The 26,551-nt window shown below is 41.1% G+C and overlaps 2 protein-coding genes and 1 long non-coding RNA gene across 6 annotated transcripts in view; 2 read left to right on the top strand and 1 right to left on the bottom strand.

Moving 5' to 3' along the window:
- The window catches only part of LOC310744292, a 62,986-nt gene extending 41,955 nt beyond the window's left edge, over positions 1–21,031 (bottom strand). Inside the window, exons 1-3 of one of the 2 annotated variants that reach the window (XR_014539502.1) lie at positions 20,928–21,031; positions 15,058–15,230; positions 1,618–2,252 (exon numbers count right to left, since the gene is read on the bottom strand). This is a non-coding gene — a long non-coding RNA (uncharacterized lncRNA). Of the gene's footprint in view, positions 1–1,617; positions 2,253–15,057; positions 15,231–20,927 lie in introns of those variants that run through there. The other variant, XR_014539501.1, reaches the window with a different exon arrangement.
- RASSF8 (Ras association domain family member 8) overlaps positions 1–26,551 on the top strand; it is a 108,953-nt gene that overhangs the window by 61,029 nt on the left and 21,373 nt on the right. Inside the window, exon 2 of one of the 3 annotated variants that reach the window (XM_083575308.1) lies at positions 13,519–13,613. The exons of 1 other annotated variant lie outside the window; for it this stretch is intronic. The gene's annotated coding sequence lies outside the window, so the exon portion shown is untranslated. Of the gene's footprint in view, positions 1–13,518; positions 13,614–14,874; positions 14,988–26,551 lie in introns of those variants that run through there. One more of the 3 variants, XM_083575309.1, reaches the window with a different exon arrangement.
- Positions 19,616–20,415, top strand: LOC310744236 (histone H2A-like). Its single transcript, XM_083575389.1, has one exon. The coding sequence runs from the start codon at positions 19,890–19,892 to the stop codon at positions 20,331–20,333; it is 444 nt and encodes a 147-aa protein (XP_083431515.1). The 5' UTR covers positions 19,616–19,889; the 3' UTR covers positions 20,334–20,415.

Genomic DNA, 26,551 nt, shown 5'->3' with positions numbered 1-26,551 from the left:
CATGAGTAAATGCTTACGTTATAAAAGCTGCATTGAATCTAAATAATTCTTCTCTACACCTAGTGCTATACCAGTCTTAAAACATGGTAGCTGCCCTATTCTTGAGGAGGAGTTCAGTAATGGTCCATGGGGTAAGTTTCTTTCATAGGTTTTGGGTTGCATTTGAATCACTCTTCCTCCAAAAATTAGGTAGTGTATTGCAGCAAGTAGGGCTGGGCGATAATTTGGTTTTCAACATCATGACAGCTAAACATTGTGATATAGCAAGATATCACAGTGTCTGAAACATGGAACTATGTAGGGTTTGCGTGAAGATTGGGCGATGGAGCAGCCGTGGAGATCTGTGGGTGGGGGAGATGGGGTGAGTGGGTGAAGGAGCAGGGGCAGCCAGTGTGAAAATGGGAGCAGCCTGTCAAGCCAGGAAAGTGGGGCAGGCAGAGGAAAAGGAGGTGCTGGGCAGTTCTGTGCCTGACAACTGGCTGAACTGCGACGAAGCAGCCAGAGTGGGGAGAGGAAACACAGCAGTTATGGCAAAGCGCTGAGCCTGGAACTGTTCTGCCATCGGCTGACACGAACCACAAGGAAGGCACAGCAGGGATTGGGACACTAGACTGCCATCAACGGGAGAAGGGAGGGGAAAGGGAGCCGAGAGGGCAGCCATCCAGAGGGAACCAGCTCCAATAGAACCCAGTTGGTTTGGCTCCTCCTGCTCTCCTCCCCTTCCTGCCCCTTGGAAGGCAGCAGCCAGCAATCACCATATACAGGGACGGGACCACTCAAATTGCCCACAATTATACTGCCCCCTGGAATTTTGAACACGGTTTGCAATATGTTGCCAGGTCAAATTGAATGAAATGCTTACCACAATGCAGACTTCATACTTGTACTGAACGATGTAGCAATACATCGCACAGGCCTAGTAGCAAACCTGTTTCATGTAGGTGAAGCTGAGATAGAGCAACTTGCCCAAGGCCCCACCCAATGCGCTTCCTAGCCAAAGAGTTTTAAACTGGAGTCTTCCATGTTTCTGTTAAAGCCTAATATCCCAGGTGCTGCACCATGCTAGAAAATTAAAAACTTAGGGGCAGGTTTCATGTAGGGTTGTGTAAAACAGTAGCATATTCAGATGATATTTTCAGGGAGCTAAGGCACCAATTGGTGAGAACTATTATCCTATGCAAAGATCTTAATTTGCCTTCATCTGTAGTTCTCAAATTAGTCACTAATGTTTCTCAGCTCCAGCTTTCCCGAAGGACACCCAGTCACAGCAAAGAGGTCACAACATTTCTAGATATCCTGACAGAGTGGAGTTGTGCCTCTGCCCCCAGCTGAGCCAGCCTTCCACTGGCGCCCATTGACATTTGCTGGGTGAAATGGGGACTGCCACTCTGAGTGATGCATCACACAGTCTGGCACTCCCCTCCCACCCAGCAAATGTGGGGGTGGCCCAACAGCAGGAGACCTCACAGCAGCTTGTTCCATTTATTTATGGAATAAATTTTTTAGTTATTTTTTAGTTTTTATTTATACTTTTCAAGTTCATACATTTCATTAGATTTACAATAAGTTTAACACTTCAAAGTTTGACTTACTTCCCCCTCTTTCTGCGGTTCCTTAAATTTATTTTTTATTATCTTCTGCATATCCAAATTCATTTTTGCTCATTTAATTACTTTAAATATATACTCTTATGAAACTGCAGGTTATTGCAATAATCCTGCCAATGTTTTTATCAGTTTGCAAATTATCTGTAAATATTCAATAAACTATTTCCATTCTTTTATAAAAGGTTGTTATCTTGATTTCTTATTATTCTGGTAAGTTTTGCCATTTCTGCATATTCAATAAGTTTTTGTAGCCATTTTTCCTTTGCTGGGACTTCTGCTTCTTTTCACTTTGGTGCAAACTCTGGTTTCTCTTCATATCGTATACAGTCGTAGTTTGGTTCTCAAACAGAATCCGTTCCAGAAGTCTGTTTGACTTCTGAAAACGTTTGAAAACCAAGGTGTGGCTTTTGATTGGCTGCAGGAGCTTCCTGCACTCAATCAGAAGCCGCGTTGGACGTTTGGCTTCCAAAAGGAAGTTTGCAAACCGGAACATTTACTTCTGGGTTTGTTAGACAATGGTATAAAATATGAAGTCTTAAAATGTCAGATATAATGTTTTAAGCAAGTACCTAAAATATAATATAGCGGGGAGGGTACTCCACAGTGAGGCCAGTTAGAAGCTCAGGATATTGGGTGTCCAGAATTCTGTCCAAAAAAAATGAGGACTGAGCTAGAAGATGGCTTGGTGAAACGGCATTCCCTGATAGCCTGTAAAAAGAATGTTGGCATAGTAATGCTGAATCGCCAACTTCTTCAATGTGCTGAAAAATGGGAAAACCCAGTACCTTTAAAAAAAAAAAAATTAGCCCCAAGGGTACTCTGGGTTAAATAATGTAGCTTGGGGACTTTTGATAGGCTTTGCTGACTCTACTTGCTTTCTGCTATATAATTGCAGTTTTACCCAATGATTGTTGTGTTGTGGTGGTTTTAAGGTTCAGGGCTCTCTTTGGATGCTGAGCTTAAAGCAATTGTGTTGATTGAAAAATAACACAAAGGATTTTTGAGTGATTATGCTAGCACTCTTGAATCTTACTTTGCTACTTTAGATTCCCCATTTATGTTAGGAGTAGGAGAATGCTTGTTTATTGTCACTGGAGGAATCTAGAGATGTTTTGTTCAATTCCTTTTGGACATGTTCCTGAATTTCAGGAAACAACACTAATTATATCCACTTAACTTCTCAGAAAATCAGGACAGTAGAATATCCTGGAAACTAGCCCACAATCATTACTGAATTTGTAAATGGACATACTGTTTCTTGGACCCTTTCTCTGTGGGATCATTTTGGGTATACATTGCCCTTCAACTTACAATTTATCTATCCCAATGTGTATATACGATTTTTCTTCAGTGGAAGTGAAAGAAAATGGTCTTGTAGCCAAAATACCGCTCAATGATACTACGTTCGCACATAATTTTCTTCTTTTTTTTTTAACATAATTTTTATTAACAGGCCAATCAAATCACATTATTTCCAAATCACATTAGTTCCAAATTATACAGCCAAATTTTCAAATTTTGTTGGGGGTCCAAGCATCACTTATATTGCTGCTTTAATTAAACAGTTCTATCCAGTTCTGTCCAGATAGTCTCTTTATTGCTTTCTTCATCTTCTTGTTGTTATCATATATTCCTTTCTTTGCAATCTCTGATAATCTTCACAAGCGGGTTGGAAACAAACAAACATCCTCTGTGTGGGTTTTACACTCTCCAAAAATCATATCTCTTAGGGACAGCCGCCATTCCACACTTCCGTAAAGAATTTATCCTCGGTCTGTCCTTTAATTTTCCCAGGCTTGCCAAGTATATCAGGAGGGCTCTGCCAGGTTTACATCACATTCCAATCATAATTCACATTCCGATGATCCTGGTCCTCCCCCCCCCGTCTTTCTTAGACAAGCCTGTCGTAGCAAGACGCCATTTAAAACTGCGTCATAAAAATTTCCTCCATTCTCCGTTGTTTACCAATCATCTCTTTGATCTATAATTCACTCCACACAGTTCTTGAATTCCTGCTTGTGATTAATAAAATGCAACGATCTTCTTTCTGGGGTGGAGGGTTATTAATACTCACATAAGGCAAAGAAAAGAAAAGTTTTTTCCTCCACCCCCCTTCCGTTTCACTCCAAACATACCAGTCTCTTAATGGTAGTTCATCACTTGATTTATTTGTCCCATCCGTCACAGAGATCCATTAATCAGCAGTCTTATCTCCCGAACTTCGCCTGAAGTATGTGCTTTAGCTTCTTTCCAATTATATGTTTCCAATTATATTTTCGAGCTAAAGCGAACCTGGGCGCTGATTGGAGACAGCGTCAGGAAGAGCCGACTTCACCGAGGGCTTGTGCCAAGTGACCGGGCACCCCCTTCTTTCGAATCCGGGGGTGCGTTATGGACACCGCTGGCAAGGCAGTCCCCCCATCTCCTTGGGGGGGCGGGAAGGCTGCATACTTCCCATAGCAGCCTCTTAATTACCTCGTGTGGGTCGGAGAGATGTTATTGTCGGCCATCTTCCAATGCGCCACCTGGTGGCCCCCCCACATAATTTTCACTTTTATGTGTTTAGCTAGCCCATCACCACTGTTATCAAAAGCTTGACACTTAGGCTGCAGAGTCTTCACATTTTGTGAGTGAAAGAAGCCCTGTATGTGCACAGATGCTGCATGCATTTGATATTTAATGTGCTGCAATTCCACTTTCCACTAATCTGTTTCTTAGGTCCCTATAGGCCAACTTTTGGGGACTTGCCTCTATGACTCAATTGACTGATAACTAAAGCACTAAAACACTTGCATTGCCATAGACTCCATATACCTCAACAAATCATCAGCATAGCTGGATCACCTTTCTGGGGGAAACCTGGATGAAATATTATTGTTAGTCCATACTATGTCTGTTTTATCAGTGCCAGTGGCTTGCAATTTTGGGGGGCCCAATTTAAAGTGCTGGCTTAAACCTTTTAAAAGCTTGTGACCAGACTATCAAAAGACAATCCTGTCTCACAAGCAGCTACTCAAGCCTTAAAAGCCTCTTTGAAGGCCCTGCTCTGGGTGCCCTTGCCAGATGGTCACTCTCAAGTACCAGGAGAAGGATTTTTCAGTAGTGGCATTCAAGAAGGCTCACTTGCTGCTGTCTTTGTGGACCTTCCAGCTCCAGGTAAAGAACGTTCTGTTCACCCAGGCCTTTTAAGTAACTTGAGTAAATGTGGGCCTATGTGTCTTTTAAAAATCTTTTTTAGATTTCTTGGGTGTGTGTTTGTGTTTATCTAGTCCCCCCCTTTAATTGTTGTTTATGTTACTTCGTGTGTTTCTATTATTTTCAGTCAGTCAGAGAACGTTGACGTTGTTTATGAGGCAGTGTGCATAGAAAAAAGGTAGGTTTTGCTGTGGGTTAAACCACAGAACCCTAGAGCTTGCCGATCAGAAGGTGCACTCTGTGGTAGAGAGAAGCATCATGTTTGAAACTGTCTCAGCATTATGGCAGCCTTCTGTTGAGTCACCAATACTTCCTGCAGTCGCTGCATTTGGATGGGAGAACACCTATTAACCAGGTTCTGTCCTATCTAAGTTGTTGGAAAGCTGACAAGATCACAGTCCAGGAAATTGGATATTAAGTTACCTCAGGGGCTAAAGAAAGAATGGGGAATTAGGATTATGGGATTAATGACACATTTTTTGCACTCAGTTTTGGCACCAGCAGTTGGTTTTTACCCTTCACTGTCAGTAAGCAGAGAGAATGTAGTAGCAAGGTGGTGTAACAATTTTCATGTGTGATCTTTCTTACTATCAAAACTTTGCTTGTCTGTGTTAAAACAATACTTTGAAAGCTCTTTGTGCAGTTTTCAGCCATCAGATCAGTTATTCTTTGTATTTCTTTTTGGACCTGTTACTATCTGTCCAGCTTGACTTGGAGCTGAGCTGCAAACTAAGTACAATCAGGTAGTAGAGTGATTCTTGATCTGTACTACTTTAGAAAATGTTTGTGTTTCTGTATTTGAAGGTTCCTTAATGTAAAAAACCTCCATGAACTTCAGGTCTGCCTGGCATATTTAAAAAAGCCAGCTCAAGTGCTTGTATAAAAACCATAAGGACGTGGGTAGCACTGTAGTCTAAGCCACTGAGCCTCTTGGGCTTGCCAATTATAAGGTCAGCGGTTTGAATCCCCGCGACGGGGTGAGCTCCCATTGCTCTGTTCCAGCTCCTGACAACCTAGCAGTTTGAAAGCATACCAGTGCAAGTAGATAAATAGGTACTACTGCGGAGGGAAGGTAAACGGCGTTTCCATGCGCTCTGGCTTCTGTCATGGTGTTCTCTTGCGCAGTTTACTCCTGCTGGCCACATGACCTGGAAAGCTGTCTGTGGACAAACGCCGGCTCCCTCGGCCTGAAAAGTGAGATGAGCATCTCACCTCGTAGTTGAATTTGACTAGACTTAACCGCCTTTACCTTTACCTTTACCTTACGCCTTTACCTTTACCTTTTTTACCTATCAAAACCATTCAAATTCCACATGTACATTGTTTTCCTTTTAAATCTCCTAATATAGAAGAAAAATGGATGATGTTATCTGGGAAGTGAACTCTTGCTATGTTATTCAGGAATGTGAGTTTGTGATCTCTCTTTACTCTCTTCCTGATTTCAAAAAGTTTATTGTGGAAAAAATGTGGTGCTTGTTCCTGCGCAATCTGTGCTGTAGCTTTTATAATGACCTTGCATTTGTTCAGTCCAGTGAGACAATGCATAGTTTATAGATTTAAAGTGATTATGTTTAAAGCTTCTGTTTCAAACTGTGTTTTCCAGACTAATAGCCTTGTTAACACCTACATTTATGGTTGATTATTGCATTCTTTTGCAATACTCTTTTTCCACTTTTTTATAGAATAGTAGATCTTTGGGATTGTGACTGCTCAAATGCAGCTGAGGGTTTGGACTGGTGTGAAAAATGGAATCAATGAGGATTCTCCCATAATAGGGTAGGAATATGAAAGAGTCTACAGGAATCTAGAAACCCATACAGAATCATTCAGATGCTTCTCCCATGGCTTCAAAGAACATTCTGTACAGTGAGAATAACTTTTCTCACCAGTACTAAGTTTTGCAAACTTTTTTGTCTTCCCCTCACAATAAGTATCATCTGTGAGAGCTGCATAATGAAGTCTACACAACATAGAAAAGAAATCTCTAAATGGTACTTTTATTTTACTAATGAGTTTTCAACCATATAGAGAAATGCTAAATAACATTAAAGTCACAGTAAAATATCCACTTCAACAAATGGTCTTTTTCAAATTCGTACAAATGAATAGCTTCTACATCGGGGGGGTGGGGGGGAGTTCCTTATCAAATTGCCGCTTGAATGATGAAGTGCACTTGTTTTTCTAGGACATTGTGTTACATTAAGTTGGATAAAATAGGAAGTGTCTATGGGATTCTTCAATTCCAAGAATATCTTTATTGAAAATGCAAGTACAAATTAAAGGAGGACAATGATTTGATATTCCAAATTTGGAACTATATTACCAAGCTTAATTAATATCAAATGCTAAATACAGTGGTACCTCGGTTTACGAACTTAATCCATTACGGAAGTCTGTTCTTAAACTGAGGCGCGCTTTCCCTAAAGAGGTCTCCCGCCACCGGTGCCCTTCCACCTTTCGGCTTCCATCCTTAGACCAACGTAAAGTTCACAAACCAGGACACTGCTTCCGGTTTTGTGGAGTTCGTAAACCAAATCGTTCATAAACAGGTCTGTTCTTAAACTGAGGTACCACTGTATTTGAAATCTAAAACCAGTGTAAATTTTCTGACCTGGGCAATTTTACACTATGCATATGCAGCTCCTTCGGTTGGGTGGACAGCAATAGGATCAAAATATGTTAGAACTTGGGGTTCTCTTGAAACAATTATATCAGTTAGAAAGATATGGAATATAATGTCTCGTAAAAAAAATTGGATCAATTTTCCCATGCTAGACTGACTCTGTGGGTTGATGCAACCAGATCCTATTACATTATCATGTTAAAAGGGATATTGTAGAGTTGGAAATAGTTCTGAAAGGGAATGGAGCAACTCCCCTAGGAAGGAGGACTGCAGTGTTTGGGACTTGTTAGTTTAGAGAAAAGGCAAGTAAGAGGTGGCATGGTATAAGTTTATAAAATGAAGTCCGTCCGTCCCCCTTCACTCATAACACTCATGGACATCCAGTGAAGCTGAATGGATTCAGGACAGATAAAGTTATTTCTTCACACAGCACATCCTTAAACGATGGCATTGGCTCCCACCAGAGGCTGTGATGCCCACCAACCAAGATGGCTTTAAAAGAGGGTAGGACAAATTCATGGAGGAGGAGAAGGCTATCAAACCTGATGACTTTGTTCTGCCTCCACAGTTGGAGGCAGCGATGCCTCTGTCCTTCAGCTCTCTATATTGGACAAACAGGCCAAACCTTACGCCAAAGAATAAACGGACATAAATCGGACATCAAGAATCACAAGACAGAGAAACCAGTAGGAGAACACTTCAATCTCCCAGGACATTCTATACAAGATCTCAAAGTAGCTGTATTACTACAAAGGAATTTCAGAAATAGACTGGAAAGAGAAGCTGCTGAATTGCAACTCATTACCAAACTTAAAACCATGGAGAGACCTCGTCTGAACAAAGACATTGGATTCTTATCTCATTATACATGACAAAGCCATTTTTCACCTTCTCACCCCTTGCTTTTTCCTGTAAGACCTATTGCAGTCGTTAAGAGTCGTCAACAGGCTCATCACAGCTATCTGCCAATCACCCATTCCCACCACCCTTCTGAGTAATACCCCTCCCCACCTTCTCACTATATAGAAGGATCTGGCAACTTCTGTTTCAGTGTATCTGAAGAAGTGTGCATGCACACGAAAACTCATACCAAGAACTAACTTAGTTGGTCTTTAAGGTGCTACTGGAAGGAAAAAAATTTTTTTTGTTTTGACTATGGCAGACCAACACGGCTACCTATCTGTATCTGAATACCAGTTGCTGGAAACCACAGGAGGGGAGAGGGCTCTTGTTTTTCTGCAGGCAACCCATTAGCCACTGTGGGAACTGGATGCTGGTCTAGATGGGCCATTAAATCACATGTGGTAAAAAGCCTGTCCCCGCCCTTTTCCCCACTGTTGGGAAGAGGCGGAAGCATTTCATTTAGCCCTTTGTTTACTAGTTCCACAGTGTTTTATGTCTTTATTACAAGTGATATATGGGGAGCCTTCCAAGTAGGGAGTAGAAGCCATCCCAGAAGAAAGTATTTTAAACTGGTTTGTAACTGACAATCAAATTCAGATAAGGAGGAATGAATTCAGCACCTATATGCTTGGAGAAGCTGTTTCTAACTACCAGGAGAATTTAAGTATTTGTGATGTTTACTTTTTTCAGTCTTTGTTTGGTTTTCATTATGTTGGTTTCGTCATTCCATTAAAGGATTTGTACAGATTGTAAGAACTGCGTCCCCCACTTGGCCTTATCTGCTTATATATCATTAAGCCTAGTTTGATTAATTTTCTCTCATTAGGTAAGAGGAAGGTTATGCTTGACAGATTTCAGAGAATGGGAAAACAGTATGCTGTAAATTATTCAAAACTGGCAGGCTTTGTTTATGTTTCCACACAATGATTTCACCATCAGGTCTTGGAAGTTTTCACATCTGGTGACAGGCTAGTTTGTGTCAAAAGAGCAAATTGTGCTTTTGGAATCTTTACCTTTTAACACCATGATACTTTTATGGTTAATGACAGGCTTTGTGGGAACTATGGTAAGGGTGAAAGTAATTTCCTTTTGCATTTTAAGGCATTGTTCTCAGACTCTTTTGACTTGGGCTCCCCTTCTAAACTTGTTGCCTTTTCCAGGACTCTCGCATGCCCAATCCTAGTGCCCAGTGACGGACTTCCGGGTTGGCGCCATCGCCGAATGGCGGACTCCCTCCGAGCTCCGGAGGGAGCCGGCTCGGCAGGGGCTGGGTTTTACCGCACCGGCGATGCGGGGACCCTTAGAAACCACGGCCACGGGGGCCGTGGACTTGGAGACTCGGCTAGCACCGCTAGCGCCCTCCCGACTCGTGAAGGAGCCTTTTTAAAGGCTACGGATCGGGTGCCGGGGAGAAGCGTGGTGCTTTGAGTCCTCTGCCATCCCTGCCGAGCGAAGCCGCATGCCATCCGGCGGAGAGCGCTGACTTCTTCCATTGAGAATTTGGACTTTTAACAACAACCCGTGAGTAAATTGGAAATCGGGTTTAAAAGAAGAAAAATTTTTTGGATTTGAGACGAGCGGGGGGGGATCTAAAAAGGAAGTCAGTCCCCCTCCCTATTGTAGACATTTTAAAACAAGGATTGGGAAGCCAAGGCCCAAAAAGAACGGTATCTTTGCTAAAATCAAGAATTCCATGATGGGAAAGTACAAGAATTGTGCTGGAGGAAGAATTGAAGGAGAAGGAAAATGCACCCCCCTCCCTGGGAACCGGGGCGATTGAGGAGTGAGCCTGGTGAAAAGAGCCGGTGATTTTGACAGCTGTCAAAGTAGCTGTCAAAGTCGGAATTTTAAAGAGGATTTTATTACAAGGACCTTGCTGGTCAAATTTGTTACAACTTGATATAATTTGTTAAGACTTGAATACAAAATGGCGAAAATACGGAGAACAATCGGATTTTTGGAAACAAAGTTACAACAACCCCCCTAGAGGAGCTTCGGGACATTACAAAGATGGGCGTAAGCCGGGAAAAATACAACACTTCGGAATTTCACAGAACTGGTTATCTCCTGGGAAAGCTGCAAAACTGAAACTGAATCTCGTCTACAGGGTGTTTAGACTAAAAGGAGACAACAGAATACTTTACTGAAGAAGGAAGGGACTGAACGCAAGTTTTTGTTCCTGAATAACAACAACCCATGTAGAGTTACTAAACTTCTGAATAAGAAAGTTTTAGCAGCGGAACAAGAGGAAGCTGGACTATAACCTTGAAAGAACAATGGGGGGAATTTTATAATTTGACATTTTTAAAGATTTAGGAATTAATTTTTAAAAAGTAATCCTAAAAATGGGAAATAATTCTGCAAGGAGTTGGGGGAAAAATGGGATTGATGGACTTAAGACTTCCAGGCTGGAAACATAGATTGGAGGATAAGGGAAATTAAACCGGGGAAGGGGAGGGAGAATTAGAATCCAAAGGCTTGCAACTATTTTCTGAATTGGTTTTCTTTTTTCTAATATATTTCTTATTTTTTTATACTTTTATTCTGTGTGCTTTTACTTTAATGGGAAAAAAGGGGGACATTGTGGAAAGAAAAGGGGGCGGGCTATGGGGAGAGATCTTTTGCTTTTTTTTATCAAGGGTGTTGCATAAGGTTTGTATAAATTTAAATTTGAACAATGGGGTATATAAATTGTGCTTTAAATCAGAAACAGAACTTGTGGAAACAACAATATGAAAGGGGAATACGGTAGGGGTGGGGGAAGGGGGGAGTCCCAGAAAGTGGATGTTTGAAAATAAGGTTCTGAATGTATCTTCATAATTTCTTTTCTTCTCTTTCTGTATTTTGGAAACTTCAATAAATATTATTTAAAAAAAAAAAAAAAATCCTAGTGCCCAGTGACAACACCGGTCCTGAAAGACCTACATTGGCTCCCAGTACATTTCCGAGCACAATTCAAAGTGTTGGTGCTGACCCTGAAAGTCCTCAACGGCCTCGGCCCAGTATCCCTGAAGGAGCGTCTCCACCCCCATTCTTCCGCCCGGACACTGAGGTCCAGCTCTGAGGGCCTTCTGGCGGTTCCCTCACTGTTAGAAGCCAAGTTACAGGGAACCAGGCAGAGGGCCTTCTCGGTAGTGGCGTCTGCCCTGTTGAACGCCCTCCCATCAGATGACAAGGAATAAACAACTACCCGACTTTTAGAAGACACCTGAAGGCAACCCTGTTTAGGGAAGTTTTTAATGTTTCATGTTTTATCTTGTTTTTAATATTCTACTGGGAGCTGCCCAGAGTGGCGGGGGAAACCCAGCCAGAGGGGCGGGGTATAAATATTATTATTATTGTTGTTGTTGTTGTCCTTTGCATACATTCTGCTACTGTTCAAAACTATATGTGGATTGGGTGGAAGGATATTTTGGCTAGGATTCAACTACCCTTCAGTAGAACCTCTGCACAATGACTTTTGGTTGTGCAGCAGGGCTTGCCCTCTTCTCCTTCCCTGTGCCCTCCCACAAACGCCTCTGCGAGGGTCAGGAGCAACCCACCCACCCCATAGAACAACTGCCTTAGTGTGAATTCAGTTCCTCTAATTAAGATTATTTTAACAGAACTACATCTATTTTTTCTCCTCTCCCTCTATGATGCAGCAGCTTGCACTGTTTCCTTCCACAGAGGAGAGGAAGCTATTACTAGTTCTCTTATCAGCAGTAGATCACTGCCAGAGTTTATTCCACTCTTTGAGAAGTTGAACTTAAGCTAAAGAGAGGGAAGCAAAGCTTGGAAGACAAAGCTATTAAAAAGTGGAAATTGACAGAAGGCTGGAACCCTGGCAAATTAAATAAAGGTAGTTGGCAAAATGAAGTTAGCATGCAAAATTAGCTATTGAAAGGCAATTTGAGCTTCAGCATATTTTTGTGGAGAAAATGCAGAACTTAAGTACACAGACTGGACTGACTGGATTTCTCTACCAAGATGGGCATATATCTGGATTGACATCATTAGGAGTGTGGCAAATACATATTGGTATTGTCTGAAATCTGATAACAGCAAAAAAATGAAGTTTTATATAGTCTATACTTACAAATGGGTGCACAGTTCAAATTGCTGTTGATGTTCAAAAGGAAATTTTAAGTTGCTTTCCAGTTATGGTGCATAGATGACTGAGGGGGGAGGATGAAAGCTGCCACACAGACCTTTCTTCCTCTCCTCCCTCCCAACAAAGCCAGAACCAGCACCCTAAACCAGCCCTGGGCAGGGGACGGAGGGAGGGGAAAGGCAGGCAGGAGCAGGAAGGGCATAGCAATGGGAAGGGGCTCTTGGCAGGAAGGTGCTGGTGCTGGTGGTCGAGCGGTGGAAGGCCTGGCTTGCTAGCAAAAGCACTTCACACCCTTGTTCACTTCAAGGGTGGGGAGCTTTCTTTCTTATGTTAGTGGTAAAGCTCAATTCCATTAATAAAAAACAAAATTTAGAACAGAGATAGACGGGTTGCTGCCATTAATTAGGGGGCAGGTTTTTCTCTTGAATGCAGTTTGTTGCCTTGGACAAGTCAGCCTTGCAGGATTGTTGGAGGATAAGACTATGTTCGACCGCCCCTCTTGGAGGCAGTGTGTCAATTTCTAGGAATTGCAGCTCTGGAGAGTGCTGTTGTGCTCAGGTACTCCTGTGAGCATCTGGTTGGGCACCTTGACACTAGGGCTGCATCTACACAGCTATAAAAAAAGACTCTGAAGAAAAACATTTTAAAGCTCACAATGGAAAATTTCATATGTTCTGGTTTCAGCTCTACAGTGCCATCTGGTGTCACAGTGCTATAACACATTTATAACAGTGCTTTGTTTTGTTTTGTTTTGTTTTGTTTTGATTAATGTAGCCAAGTCCTTGGATGTTAGATCAGATAGGGCTTTGGCCTGATCCACAAAATGTTGTTAGAAACTCAGATATATAATCTAATCGCCAAATGGCACCTTAAATCTAGGCTGCGGTCACCACAATGGAATGTCTAGGCACCGTCCCCCAATGGCATCATCATCATCATCATTCTTCATTCTGTTTCTATATCACTTTATATTTTAAAGAACAAATCTCAAAGTGTTTTACACTAAAACATCAGTCAAACAATTCAGAATAAAACCGATTCAAGATTCAAGGAAAATATTTCAGATCCTTCTCTAAGCGACATTTTGCTTTCTCCAGTCGCCAGCCTGGCACCCAGAGATCTCCACTTGGTCACAATTGGACCTGCCCCAGTCACAAAACACACCTGGCTAATTTCGAACACTGGCAGGAAGGTGTGTTTGTCTTAGCACCCCTGAATCCCAGTGGTTATAAGTACATGGGGAGAGAGAGGCATAAGATTGCAGTGGGGAATATAGTACTATAATTACTTTGTGGAACCACAATTTTAATTCAATTTCTAGTTAATTACATAATAGCAATGCCTTAGCAGCAATGAGGACAGCACAGCTATATTCCAAGAGTGCTTGCTGATTGGTTTTTGGCAAGCATGATTTCAGCTTTCTGTAGTTTTGCCAAAGGTCTGGCACTAGTACTTTGAAATCTGACAGTGGTGGAAATGGCAATTGTTGACTTTAAAAACAGCAACCCCCCCCCCAAATTGGGTGGTGGACTGCAGTTTTGTGGGGGGTGGACTTTAACTAAAAACATGGCTGCTAGTACCTCTCATTCTGTGTCGCTGTTCCCTGTGTATGCTTCATCATTTTTTAAAAAATAATGAACCAGGGGTGCCAATTGTACCATTATGGGGAAAGGACTTGAAAGGGCATGGTTATTTTTTGTATTGGGTCTGGGGAGGTGTTCCTGAAAGGTTATTCTTCTGTATGTTGATTGTAGTAGCTGTACTTTGCATATCAAACTTATTAAAATGGGAAAATTCAGCAGAGCAATGAATCCTGCCCAAAGTGCACAGCATAACATTTCTCTGTTTTCAGTACAAACCTGAGTTCAAAATGAGTGGGGAACAGAGTGTTTATGTATGGTACTAGGAATGTAAAAGTTTGATAAAACAGTGTTGCTTTATCTGTATTCCAGGTCTGGGCCTGGTGTCCTATAGTGCAAAAACACCATGTGGTATATCCTGTCGTTTGCTGACAACTAGCAATCTAATACTAGATTTCTCAATCCCGAACAAACAGTATCGTAATTTTCTGTCGGCTGCACAATACCAGCAGTACTCTCTCAAAACATACTTTCAAAGATTAACATTAGAAAGGAAACTTGCAGAACAAAGAGCAGGATTGTAGCCAAGCTAGAGTGCTAACTTTTTGCCTTTCTCTTGGTAAAGTAGCACATTGGTATACTTTAGTACAGTTAATAATGCTGATGTGAAAAGCTTTGCTTGGCATCACTCATGCAAAAAAATAATAATTGTACGTAATATTCTATATTTTTCCTCATTTACACAACAAGATGTTTTAAGTCCTGTGGTGTCCTCTATTTCTGAGCCAAATAGTTCTTGACACCAAACAACAACGCTTCAGGCAAACTGAGAGTTTGCCAAGAATGAGAGTTTCAAAAGTGTTCTAAAGGAGAGGAGCGGTTGAGCACATACTTCACCCATAGGAAGCCACAGGTTTCCCTCATTGGCATCTATACATGAAAAGGATGTTCTGGAGAGCCGTAGCCGGTGCAAGCAGAAATGCGGAGTAAGATGCACCACTGACATGACTCTGCACAGACCTGATTTTAAAATGACAATATGCAAGAAGAACTTACCTGTGTGAACTGCCATGTCGCCAGTTTCAGCCAGCTGTGCATGCTTGACCTTCTGGTGTCAGCCTTGGCCATTGATTTCTAGCATGATCAAGCTGTATGCTCATGTTGTTACTTAATGGCAGCTGATGTAGAACACTACATAGCTAAATTTTTCTTGCATTGATAGCATTTAACTGAAAAATATGTACCAAGAGTGAACTCTTGGTTAGGATCATGTGGGCACCCTCCCTTTTCATGTTCAGTTTAATTAAACATTTTAAACTATAGCCTGGAAAGTATAACGTACGGATTAGGGTAAACATAAACTTATGATGCTTGAGAGAAAAAAAATTAGCCCCCCTTCCAGTTTAGTAGTTGAGGATTAATAGTGTTACTAAAGTTAGGATAAATCTATTTTTAAAAAATGATTATCTAAATGATACACATGCCTCTTATTTGAAAGAAGAGTATCACATGTATGCAATTTCCTCTTTATTGTGTAAAAATGATTGCAGCTCTTGAGATAAATTTCCTTCTGTATAAAAATAAGGTACCTATACTAAAGCTAATCTGTAACATGTATGCATGATTGCCATTTTAAAACCTTATTACTGTGAGTACTTCATCAGGTGTAGTTTTAAAAGCTTGGCAATAAATCACAATAAAAGAGTTTCCAAGGTATGTGCAGCAAATGTTATACCACATCTGAGCATAACTGTCAATCAGATTCTTGTATTCTACAACTCATAATAAAATGAAAATTAATTATGTTTGTCTCTTCCCCTTCCCCTTCAGTGGAAGTGCATAGGCTTCATTGTTTGCCCTGCAGCATATATATTTTTAGACTGAGAATAATAACTAAATTTGGATGTGGGTTGTTTTTTTTTAGAACTTCTTTAAATCCCTCAGCATTTCCATATGCCAGGCTTTAAAGTGGTTGAACTGGTTTTTAACACAAGAGTATCCTAGCTTTCAAGTTCCTCAGAGCTGTTTATCAGGCAGCATGTGTTCTGAGCTTTGCACTGTAAAGTTTGAAGGAAAATATTGGTGAAGGGGGCTGCTGTAGCCTAGACAAGATGAGGAAGCACTTTTTGAGGATCATCTTCCTGATTAAACACCTTCTTATGGCAGAATTTTGCTGCACCTTCTTTAAATAAAGTGAAATTCTGAGTTGAGGATTTCTGGTCTGTAAACCACACTTGTTTCATTGTTGCACACTGCATATTTTCTCACTAAGGCCACATGTGCAAAGCTTGTAAACCACTGTGTTAAATTGGTTTTACATTTTGAAGTCATCTCCCTAATACTTTTAAAAATGTGCATTGATTTTATTACTTTTTCCTGTATTGATTAACCTGAAATAACATGGCTTATGTTAGGGTCTACTTCTTTACTTCTTTATCCACTGCTCCCAAAGGTTTTGGATATATTTTGTGTAGAAATATATTTTGTTAAGGGGAATTGGGCTTAGGTGGGTTATCCTTTGTTTAAAATCTTTGGTTTCTGAAATGACTATACTGTCTTTTTTGTGCAAAACAAAACATTGTTTTCAAGCTTGCTGGCTTGTTTGGGGGTTAGTTAGTTTTGGCAGGCGGTAACTTTTTTCCTTTTAGCATTTGAACTCAAAACTGTAATATAGCTAAGACTTTTGGCAGGTTTCCTGAATGAGAAAGCAAAGATAAATTTTGGCTTCAGAGAAAGAAGAGTTAAATTGCTTGTTGCTAAAGCAAAGCAGATCCATTCATTAGTGTTTCAGATGAAAAACAGTCCAAAATGTCTTCAATCAAGTTGCTGCCTAACATTGTAAGCATTTTTACACACTAAGAATAAAATAACATTGCCTGACATTTCTACATAATTTGTAAACCCAGCTAAGAAAACATCATTGTTTTCATAAAGTTCTTGGCTAGAAATGATTTTTATATCTAGATGCAGAGAATAGATGTTAGTTATAAGGTGAACAATTTTTGATGCAAATAATCTTGTGTTTTGGAAAGCCTGGTTTTTGTGTGTGCCAGCGTTCACTCTTCTGCAAAATATTACATATATTGGGGATGTACAAAAAGTATTTAGATCAGTTTGTGGCTTTTCTATAGAAGAAAAGCAGGTTGTCCTCATGAGGCTGCCCCATGCCGTTTTGTAAAAAGGAAGGTATGATGTCAACAGTGTGAGGGCCAAGTGATGAGGAAAGAGATTAGTCAGCTGAACGTACCTCCGCAGATGATGCCTAAAGGGTACACTCTGTCCCTGGCCACATTCACCACAGATATGCTCTGACTCAGTGAACAGGCGATTTGCACCAGTACTATTCTATCTCGCTTTAAGGGCCTGGTCTGTCCAGCGGGGTGGGGGTGGGGGTGAGGGGAGGAGAGGATGTGTCAGGCACCATTGGGCAAGATGGGAGGAACAGCTGCCAATCCTTGAATGCTTTCTTGTATTCTTCTAGTGGCCGGTCCCTTAGTCATAAATTACTAATAACAGAGCTATCTCTCCTGAACCATAACAGACAGATGACTCTCCAGACTGCATTTCAAAACTTGGCTTGGTCTCTTGTTCCACTGACCCAGCCATGTTTGCTAACCATATTCTTGACCTTTAATCTTCCAGTGAAGCAAGTCTACCAGTCTAGACGTCACAGCAAACTGTAGATGGCTTGCAAACCATGGTTTGCAGACTGCTATCAAATCCATGATGTGTCAATTCAGATGTTACCCCCCAAGTCATTTAGCTAGTGAATACTTGGTTGCTATTCCCTTTAAAGCATTGCTGCACATTCTCCAAACTGCTTATGTTTTCATTTGATCTTCTCTTTTAGTATCACAAGATTAACCCTCTCTTAAAAGGGAATTTGCTTCCATTAACTGCAACTGACACAGAATTCTGTAGCGCACGTTGCTCCAGTTCTGGCTCACCTGGATTGGTGTTTCCTTTCAGACCCAATTCAAGATTATGGCAGTTACCTTTAAAGGGTTATCTTAGAACTGTTCCAGTATGTTTTCTTGCCCATTCTTCCTTGTTCTGCACTCTTCTTTTGCAGTTTGGAAGTGTCAGTGCTTCTGAATACCAGCTGCTGGAAAAGACAGGAGAGGAGAGGGCTCTTATGCTTGAATCCTGATTGAAGGTTTTCCACAAGCATCTGGTGGGCCCTTTGAGAACAGGATGCTGGATTAGATGGGCTATTGGCCTGATCCAGCAGGCTCTTCTTATGTTCTTGAGGCAGGGTGTTTGTTTGTTTGTTTTTGAGTATTCACCTTGTGGAATTTCCTCCCTAGACAATTCCACTAGGCCTCCTTCCTAACCCTGCTGCTAAGATAAAACCTCTCACTCACCTCCTTTTTACTATTTTAATTGATCTTATTGTTGTTTAATGCTTAAAATAATCAAAATGTTTTCCCCTGAATTCTGACGACAAACCCCTTGACTGAAGGGTTACAATCTTAAGGAAATACACAAAGGGGGAAATAGGATGGGGCTGGCAGTAGCAGTTTATAATAACAAGCTTTAAAATTGAAGCTAGATATGTGAGGTGGTTGATATAGATGTCAATCCCTTTCTATTTGTCAGAAGAATGGTCTGTGTTACTCAGTAAACCAAGGTATGGCTTAGTGAGACTGCATGTGCTTCTGGAGGGGAGCTTTGCAGCCAGTTTGCTCCTCGGGTGTCCTTTGACTCATGAGGATAAAGGGTACACATGAGTTGTATTTTGGACAATACGCTAAGCCAAACCTCAGTGAGGTATGGCACTCAAAAGTACTATGGAGCAGCAAAGCGCTGTGAGCTCCTCTCTGGAATCCTACACGTTTGTGTAGTCTCACTAGGACAGTTTGGCTCACTGCATCATGCACAGCAGCTGGATTTTTTTACCTTGTTCTGAGTATATGAAATGCATCTAATGTTGCTTATAACTTTGCAGTGAGACTCACTGAAGATTCAAGGTTTTTTCCCTTTATGGTTTTTCCTATAAACCTTCAATTTTTGAGAGGGAGTATAAAGCTGGGGCCAATTTTCTAGGTATCTTCTCATCAGACTGAAAGTTGTATGCTGAACATATCAACTTTGGCCTTCTTCACTATGTCAAATGTTTGCAAACTTGATTTAGTAACCAAAAATTTTCTTGTTAAATTTGCATACTGCACTTCATCCATAGATCTCAGAGTAGTTTACAACATAATAATTAGAATATAAAAGCTTGAAATACATAATAAAAAATGAGCAAAACCAAACCAATAATCCCTCCCTCCCACAACATTGGATGTCAATTGGCCAAAGGCCTGGTTAAAGAGGAACGTTTTCACCTGGCACCTAAAGGTGTATAGTGAAGGTGCCAGTTGAACCTCCTTAGGAGGAGCATTGCACAAACAGGGAGCCACTGCAGAAAAGACTCGCTCTTATGTTGCCACCCTCTAGACCTCTCATAGGGGAGGCACATGGAGAAGGGCAACAGAGGTTTTCAGGGAGGGAAGTGTGATGAACAGGGTGACATTTCAGCTCAAACATTGGGATAATAGAAATGATTTAACAATGCTCACAGCATCCTATTGGCCAGCACCCCAGCCTATCAGGAGCCAAATTTAGCACTCACTATTTTCACTGCAAAGAGGCTATGGAAAACTCTGCGCACAGTATTTTTTAAATTGTGGCAGCCTTTCAAATGATAGCTTAACCTGCAAGGCCAGGAAGAAATCCAAAAAGGGCAGGGTAGGAAAACTGAAGCAAGCAAAGCAGAACAGCCAAAAAACCCCTCCAAAACAGCAAAAATCCAACAAGGTAAGAATTGCCAGAGCAAGGCAAGCACCTTGAAGAGTTGGACCAGATCAACAAGTGTTAGCGGCTGTGGCAAGCTGGACTGCGACATGTCTGATGATCCGTGTGATACAGAAAGCTTGGAAGAACCTGAGCCATCCTGCCATGCGAGGAAGCCGAAAACATCTCGTTCTTGCCGGGCTGGGCTGGTATTCCCAGTAAGCCGCATTGAAAGATTCCTCCGGAAGGGAGACTACGCAGAGCGCATTGGATCAGGATCGTCTGTGTACATGGCTGCAGTGCTTCAGTACCTGACCTATGACATTATGGATATAGCTGGGAACATTGCTAAAAATGACCACAAGCGCCGAATTGCCCCCCGGCACTTGCAGAGAGCCATCAGTGATGATGCTGAGCTCCACTCTCTGCTTGGAGGGATCACCTTCCCCCAGGGGAACACCCTGCCCAAGACTAAGTCCACCGCATCAACCAGGAGAGGGAAGGGCAAGAAATCTGGCAAGGCCGTCAGAGCTCAAAATGTTGTTACTGCATAAGCAAGGGTAATGCTGTTTTTCTGGACTTGAGATTGAGTCTTTAGTAAACAACATGGTCTAATAAAAGCTGATCTGACCATTCCTTTTGCTGTGTGAATGTTTTTCTTTCCATGTGAGTCAGCCAGGCAATTATCATTGAGCTGGCTATTATTTTGATAGGACTTCATGTTTTGTACAACAAAAGCGTGTTACTTAGACCAAAAATGTAGGGTACACCCTAGTGTGAAACAAGAATCCAGCATCTGGTTGCTTTTTGATTCTGACATCTATGGCTTCATTGTGAGGTTGACACTTTTTCATTGCTTTTTATAGTTCCATTTCAGAACTGTAAATAAAAAAAGTATGAAAGCCTGTTCAGACATCAGAGCCAAAATTCTTCCTAAATACAATTGGAACCTCCCCACAATCACACCACATAGGAAGAAAGTAGTATCTGATCAGTACCCTGTTTGTGTGAATCTGGTGGTTTCCTGAAACTACAATAGAAAACATTAATTCTTCCCAATACTCTTGAAAAAATAGAGTTGGATCATGAATGTCAAGCAGATACTTCACTTAAAATCAGATGGTGTTAAGAACATGTGTTACTCTCACCTATTTCCATAATGAGGTGACAGGGAAGATGCTCAGGATTCCTCTCTAGTAATGTCTGGGCCATGATAATGTATGTTGAAACCAAAGTCCCACTTGCCTTGAGTGCTGCTGCCTGTACATGAGTCCAGTTATGGCCAGAACATTCTTCCCTTTGTGCCAGAGTTCTACAGAATGTGGTTGATCAGTTAGGCTTTTCTGATTGCATCTTCGCTTCAGAGGGAACATTTAACCCTAAACTTCACATTTTTCCTGGATTAAGCTGGTAGGCACTGGGCATTCTGTGCTAAGACTTTAAGCCTAAGAGTGGCATTTTAAAAAATTGAATTAAATGAGCCATCTGCTCCATTAGTTTGCCATCTGGGGTTTCCTTTTCCTTTTCTTCTGAATTGTAATGATTTGGGGTGTCCTGAGGTACCGACCAGTGTGATGAGCCAAACAGCTTTTGAAATGCTCCAGGATGGGTTGAAAGGAATAGATGTTCTGAAAGAAGGTAAGATTGTGAGGATCCTTTTTGGATGCTTTGGCATCTAGAGACCTACCTGTCTCTTCGTTAATACTCCTCAGGATGGGAAAGTGCTGGACCTTGAACTGGTGCCAAACAAAGTGCTGTAGCCAGTAGGTATGGATGGATCAATGTATTTCTGTTCTGAGTCAATTTCACCTGTGCTGAATAATAAGTTCATTTTGTTCCATTAAACACACACACACACACACACGGCATTTCAATTGTATGCATATGTATTTGCCCCCCCCCCCTTGCACATTTTTCATGTGGTCCAATCCATCTTCAATCCATATGAGATTTATATTTGTGCAATTTTAAAAACTGAAACAGCACCACAGAATGTGTAATCCAATTTATAGCTGTGTTCCAAACCGCATATATGTCTAGGGCCAGCAAATTGGATCACTTCACTTCAGATTGTGAAATGAACGGATTTGCTCACCTCTACCAGCCAGCTATTCATGAGAGAGGAAATCAGTGGATTGCCTACCATTGCTGCTAGAAAGAAAATAAAATAAGACGTTGTTTAGCTCTCTAGGCTACCGATGAAGATGAGGAATGTTGTGACGTGGGGTTTGTGATTTCAGCTCTCTTGACATAATATGCTGGAGACAGTTCTGTAGTAACGCTTCTTTATTACAGCAAACAAGACTGAGAACTGAGGAGGGGAGAGCTACATTTATAGGGACAGGGAACTAGCTAGAAAGGATACATTTTGGAGGGAACAATATCAGGCAATCACAGTCCTGCCTTTTGGAGGAAACCAATAAGACAGAGGATCCAAATACAGCAGCTTAAATGAACCAATAGTAGCTGTACCCTCTGGAACCAAAAGGCAGTTACTTTACCCTAATGCAAATACAGACAACAATAATACAGATATAAAATCCTTTGACTCAATACACAACAAGGAAAGCATAGGAGTGATGTCCATCCAACATTGGTTATATGCAGGAAACAGATTGTAATGGTTCTAGGGGTTGCTCGTGTGTAAGCAGGTGTCTATCTCCCCGGCTGGGTGCAAACACCTAGGTGGGTTACCTTTTCTGTCCGGACAGCCACTCACCCGTGGCTGACTCAATCGCTGGCAGAATCTGTCAGTGGGCGTTTCTTAAACGTCTTCCAGCAAAGAAGCTCTTTGACGCCTAGTCTCCTCCTACTCTCTCTGCGCAAAAAGCCTTCTGCGCAAGGAGGGCGTGGGCAACTGAGGACCCCTACTCTCCCCGCTGGTCCCAGGCAAGGAGTCATGAGACCGCCTCACCGCTTCCCCCATCTGCCCCCCTTCTCCACTGGTGCTACGCTGATTCTCTTCCGCAGAAGATGGGCTGCTTCTCCCGATCCCTGGACGCTCTCTGGAATCCCTCTGGCTTTTGCTCTCTCTCCCTCCGGCACTGATGGCAGTTCCCTGACACAGATCATAAGAGAAAAAGAAGAAATAAGGAAGACGTAGGCTTGGTTTGTAAAATCCAGTTCAGATACAAGTGGTATTTGTTGGACTTAAGCTGGAAAGTTTCACCCCTCAACGATGGCATGCTATTAGGGGTGGGGGCATGGAATGTGCACAAAATGGAGAAAGAGAAAATCAGGAGACTCAATAATGTGACTGTACTAAAAAGACAAGGGTTATTTTGGATAAAATATTACTTCCTTGGAGGTTGTTCTGGTTTTTTACTTAAGATTACTTAAAGCAGATTGGTTGCCTCATCATACTCTTTGAGCTTTAGCTGATGTTTTATTTTTATAATTCACTGCGGGAAAAGGGGAGGATTGTAGTTTTTCATTGCACAAATGGCTATACTGAGTGTTTGCTTATCTGTGGGGTTAGCAGTTCTGGATTAAATGCTTGTGGGCTGATCAACACAATGTATCCACCCATGTGCAATATGTGGGACTCCTGTTAGTTATTGGAGGTGCAATTGTTTGAAGAAGGGCCTCCATAAGAGTTTTGTGTACTCATGTGCTGGCAGTGTTCGGTAATTACCATAAGTCTTCAGTTTAATCTGTTATATGCTGCCCAAATTATTGGTTTCTTCTATTTTAGAATTATGGGGTCACTTCATTTCACCCCTTGACATTGAGCAGGTCTTCAGTGCAACAGAGGCATGTTTGCTTTTCTGCCCACTGCAAGGGTAAAGGGGCCCATAAAGGACTTTAGTATTGAACACTCTGTATCTTTCATGCAGTGGACAGGGTCAAGTGAACTATGGTTCTTCACACAAGCCTTAGCATATGAAAGCTTGTGTAAGCAATGTGATAATAATAGTGAAAGGGACACGGGTGGCGCTGTGGTCTAAGCCTCTTGGGCTTGCCAGTTGGAAGGTCAACAGTTCAAATCCCTGCGGTGAGTGCCCGTTGCTCAGTCCCTGTTCCTGCTAACTTAGCAATTCAAAAGCACGTCAAAGTGCAAGTAGATAAATAGGCTGTGGCGGGAAGGTAAACAGCGTTTCCATGCGCTGCTCTGGTTCGCCAGAAGCGGCTTTGTCATGCTGGCCACAAGACCTGGAAGCTGTCTGCAGACAAACGTCGGCTCTCTCAGCCAATAAAGCGAGATGAGCACCGCAACCCCAGAGTCGTCCGCGACTGGACCTAACGGTCAGGGGTATTTTTACCTTTAATAATAGTGAATTGTGAAAATTCATTGCTGGCCACTTGTTAATGTTGATTTATTCACTGCTGCTATCAACAAGGGTGGGTAGTGTTCTGTGCACAACATTTCCTTAGTCTGCTTTTGGTAAATATAATCTGGTTTTGATTTTTTTATTGACATTTCATGTATTCACACAGCCACTAGAGAAATCTTTCTGTACCCATTTGAAGAAGAAAAGGATATAGGATGTTTTATTTCCACTTGATTTTGGTATTGTACCTATTGCTTGTACTTGCACATTCCTATGCACATTCCATTGGGCAATGGTGTTATTAGCCTATACATATACATTGCACAAGGCTAAATTCACCCAGGCCTCAATTCTGAGGCTTTGCAATCATAACTTAACAGGCAGTTCTTCACATACCCAATTGAATCCAACTAGAAATTTAAATGTTGGCATCAGCAGAACATAAAAGTAAATTACTGGAATGATATTTTTCTCTGCTTTCTGACAGGTCAGTTATAACAAACTTTATGAAAGCTGCTCTGCCAAAGCAGCCACATCCTAGTTGTTGTGGGTTCTTGTTCTTCTTAAAAAGCAAAGACATTTGGACAACCCAGACAAGAATTTCAAAAAGAATGGGGAAAGTGCAGAGATTACTTTACCAAACAGTGACCTAAAATATATACCTGGACTTGTTTCAATTAATTTATACAGAAGACTTTGCAGTTTTTTAAGTCATAACTAGGAAAAATTGTAATACAGTCATACCTCGGGTTACAAACACTTCAGGTTGTGTTTTTTCAGGTTACGGATGCGCCGAAACCCGGAAGTACCGGAATGGGTTACTTCTGGGTTTCAGTGGTTGCGCATGCACAGAAGTGCTAAATCGTGCTTTGTGCATGCGCAGAATCTACGAATTGCAACCTGCGCATGCGCAGACGCGCCGCTGCGGGTTGCGAATGCTGTGGGTTGCGAACGTGCCTCGCGCACAGATTACGTTCACAACCCGAGCGTCCACTGTAATCACATATAAAAGAAACAGTATACAAGAAGTAAATAAGGAGGCCATTTACAGGATAAAGGAAGTCTTTTATTTTTATGTTTGTTTTCTTTATGTAAGGGGATAGGAGTTTAAATTTTATAATTAAATTGTCGATGGTGGGTTTGTTTGTATGTATGAGTTGTTGTGGACTATGTTGTAAATAAATTATTTTTAAAAATATTTTAAAAATAAAGCAAATACATTTCTTTCCTTTTTAACTACTGTGTGGAAATCACTGTAGATTAATCTCTGGTGCTAATGCGTGTTTTAAGAAGTCTAGTTTATGGCTACAATCCAAAGACCTGCTTCATATATGACCAAGAGATTGGCAATTATGCCCAGGGAAATTGACTTCTTTTAAGCAATTTGTGCTTCTCCCATATCACAAAACGGCTGTAGACCAGGGTGGATAAAAATCAATGATCAGATTTTTAAAAAATTTAAATTGGATTTTTTAAAATATAAATTGGATTTCTAAAATAAAAAGTTTTTGAAGGGAAAATCTAGAGATAGTTTTCTATTTAAGTTACATTATAGTCCAAAGGCTATTCCTCAGGAAATAAGGATTTGTTTTAAGTTTTTCATGTGTGCTAAAACTCAGAAAGTTTTTTTAAAAATAAAAAATCGTTTAACAACATCAGTTAACAAACATGGATACGTATGCTATAATGTTATTGTTTTAGTTAAATAAATTGGTTAAATTGTTATAAAGGAAACAATTATTTTTCTCCTTCCAATAAAGTACAGTAGTTCACAGTAGAAAAGTTGCCCAAATATAAACAGTTAACTTATTAAACCTCCAATAATTTCATAATTATCTGTCAATGTATTTCTAATAGTATAACCAAATCAGTAATTTTGATATAACTGTAAAAACTACTCCGAAAATTTATTATTCCAAAAATGAAACATTCATCTGGTTGTAAATATTAAGATTATACCAGCAAGACTGAGTCTTTCTGTAAAAAAAAATATTTAAATCAAGTCTTACTGACTAGTGATTTAAAGCTTAATTTCAAAAGCAGTTTTTCACATGAATGACCTGGAAAGCTGCTTAAGAAGTGTGAATGCAAAATGTCCTTGAACCTGTAGGACTTCGGTTTCTCTTGGATCCCAACTTTTATTTATTTATTCATTCATTCATACATACATACATACCCCACCCATCTGGGCGGCTTCCAACAAAATATTAAACACACAATAAAACATCAAACATTAAAAACTTCCCTAAACAGGGCTGTCTTCAGATGTTTTCTAATAGTCAGGTAGTAGTTTATTTCCTTGACATCTGATGGGAGGGCGTTCCACAGGGTGGGTGCCACCACCGAGAAGGCCCTCTGCCTGGTTCCCTGTAACTTGGCTTCTTGCAGCGAGGGAACCGCCAGAAGGCCCTCGGCATATGTAAGACTCTTTAAAAGCCGTGTTTGTTTCCATGGACATCCCAGGCAAACCTCAAGAGCCAAAGTGAGAGCATTTGGGTCAA

The sequence above is a fragment of the Podarcis filfolensis genome, assembly GCF_964270895.1.
Source record: "Podarcis filfolensis genome assembly, chromosome: 10".
Taxonomy (NCBI): Eukaryota; Metazoa; Chordata; class Lepidosauria; order Squamata; family Lacertidae; genus Podarcis; species Podarcis filfolensis.
The sequence above is the reverse complement of the archived record's forward strand: the minus strand, read 5'-3'. Positions and strand labels throughout refer to the sequence as shown.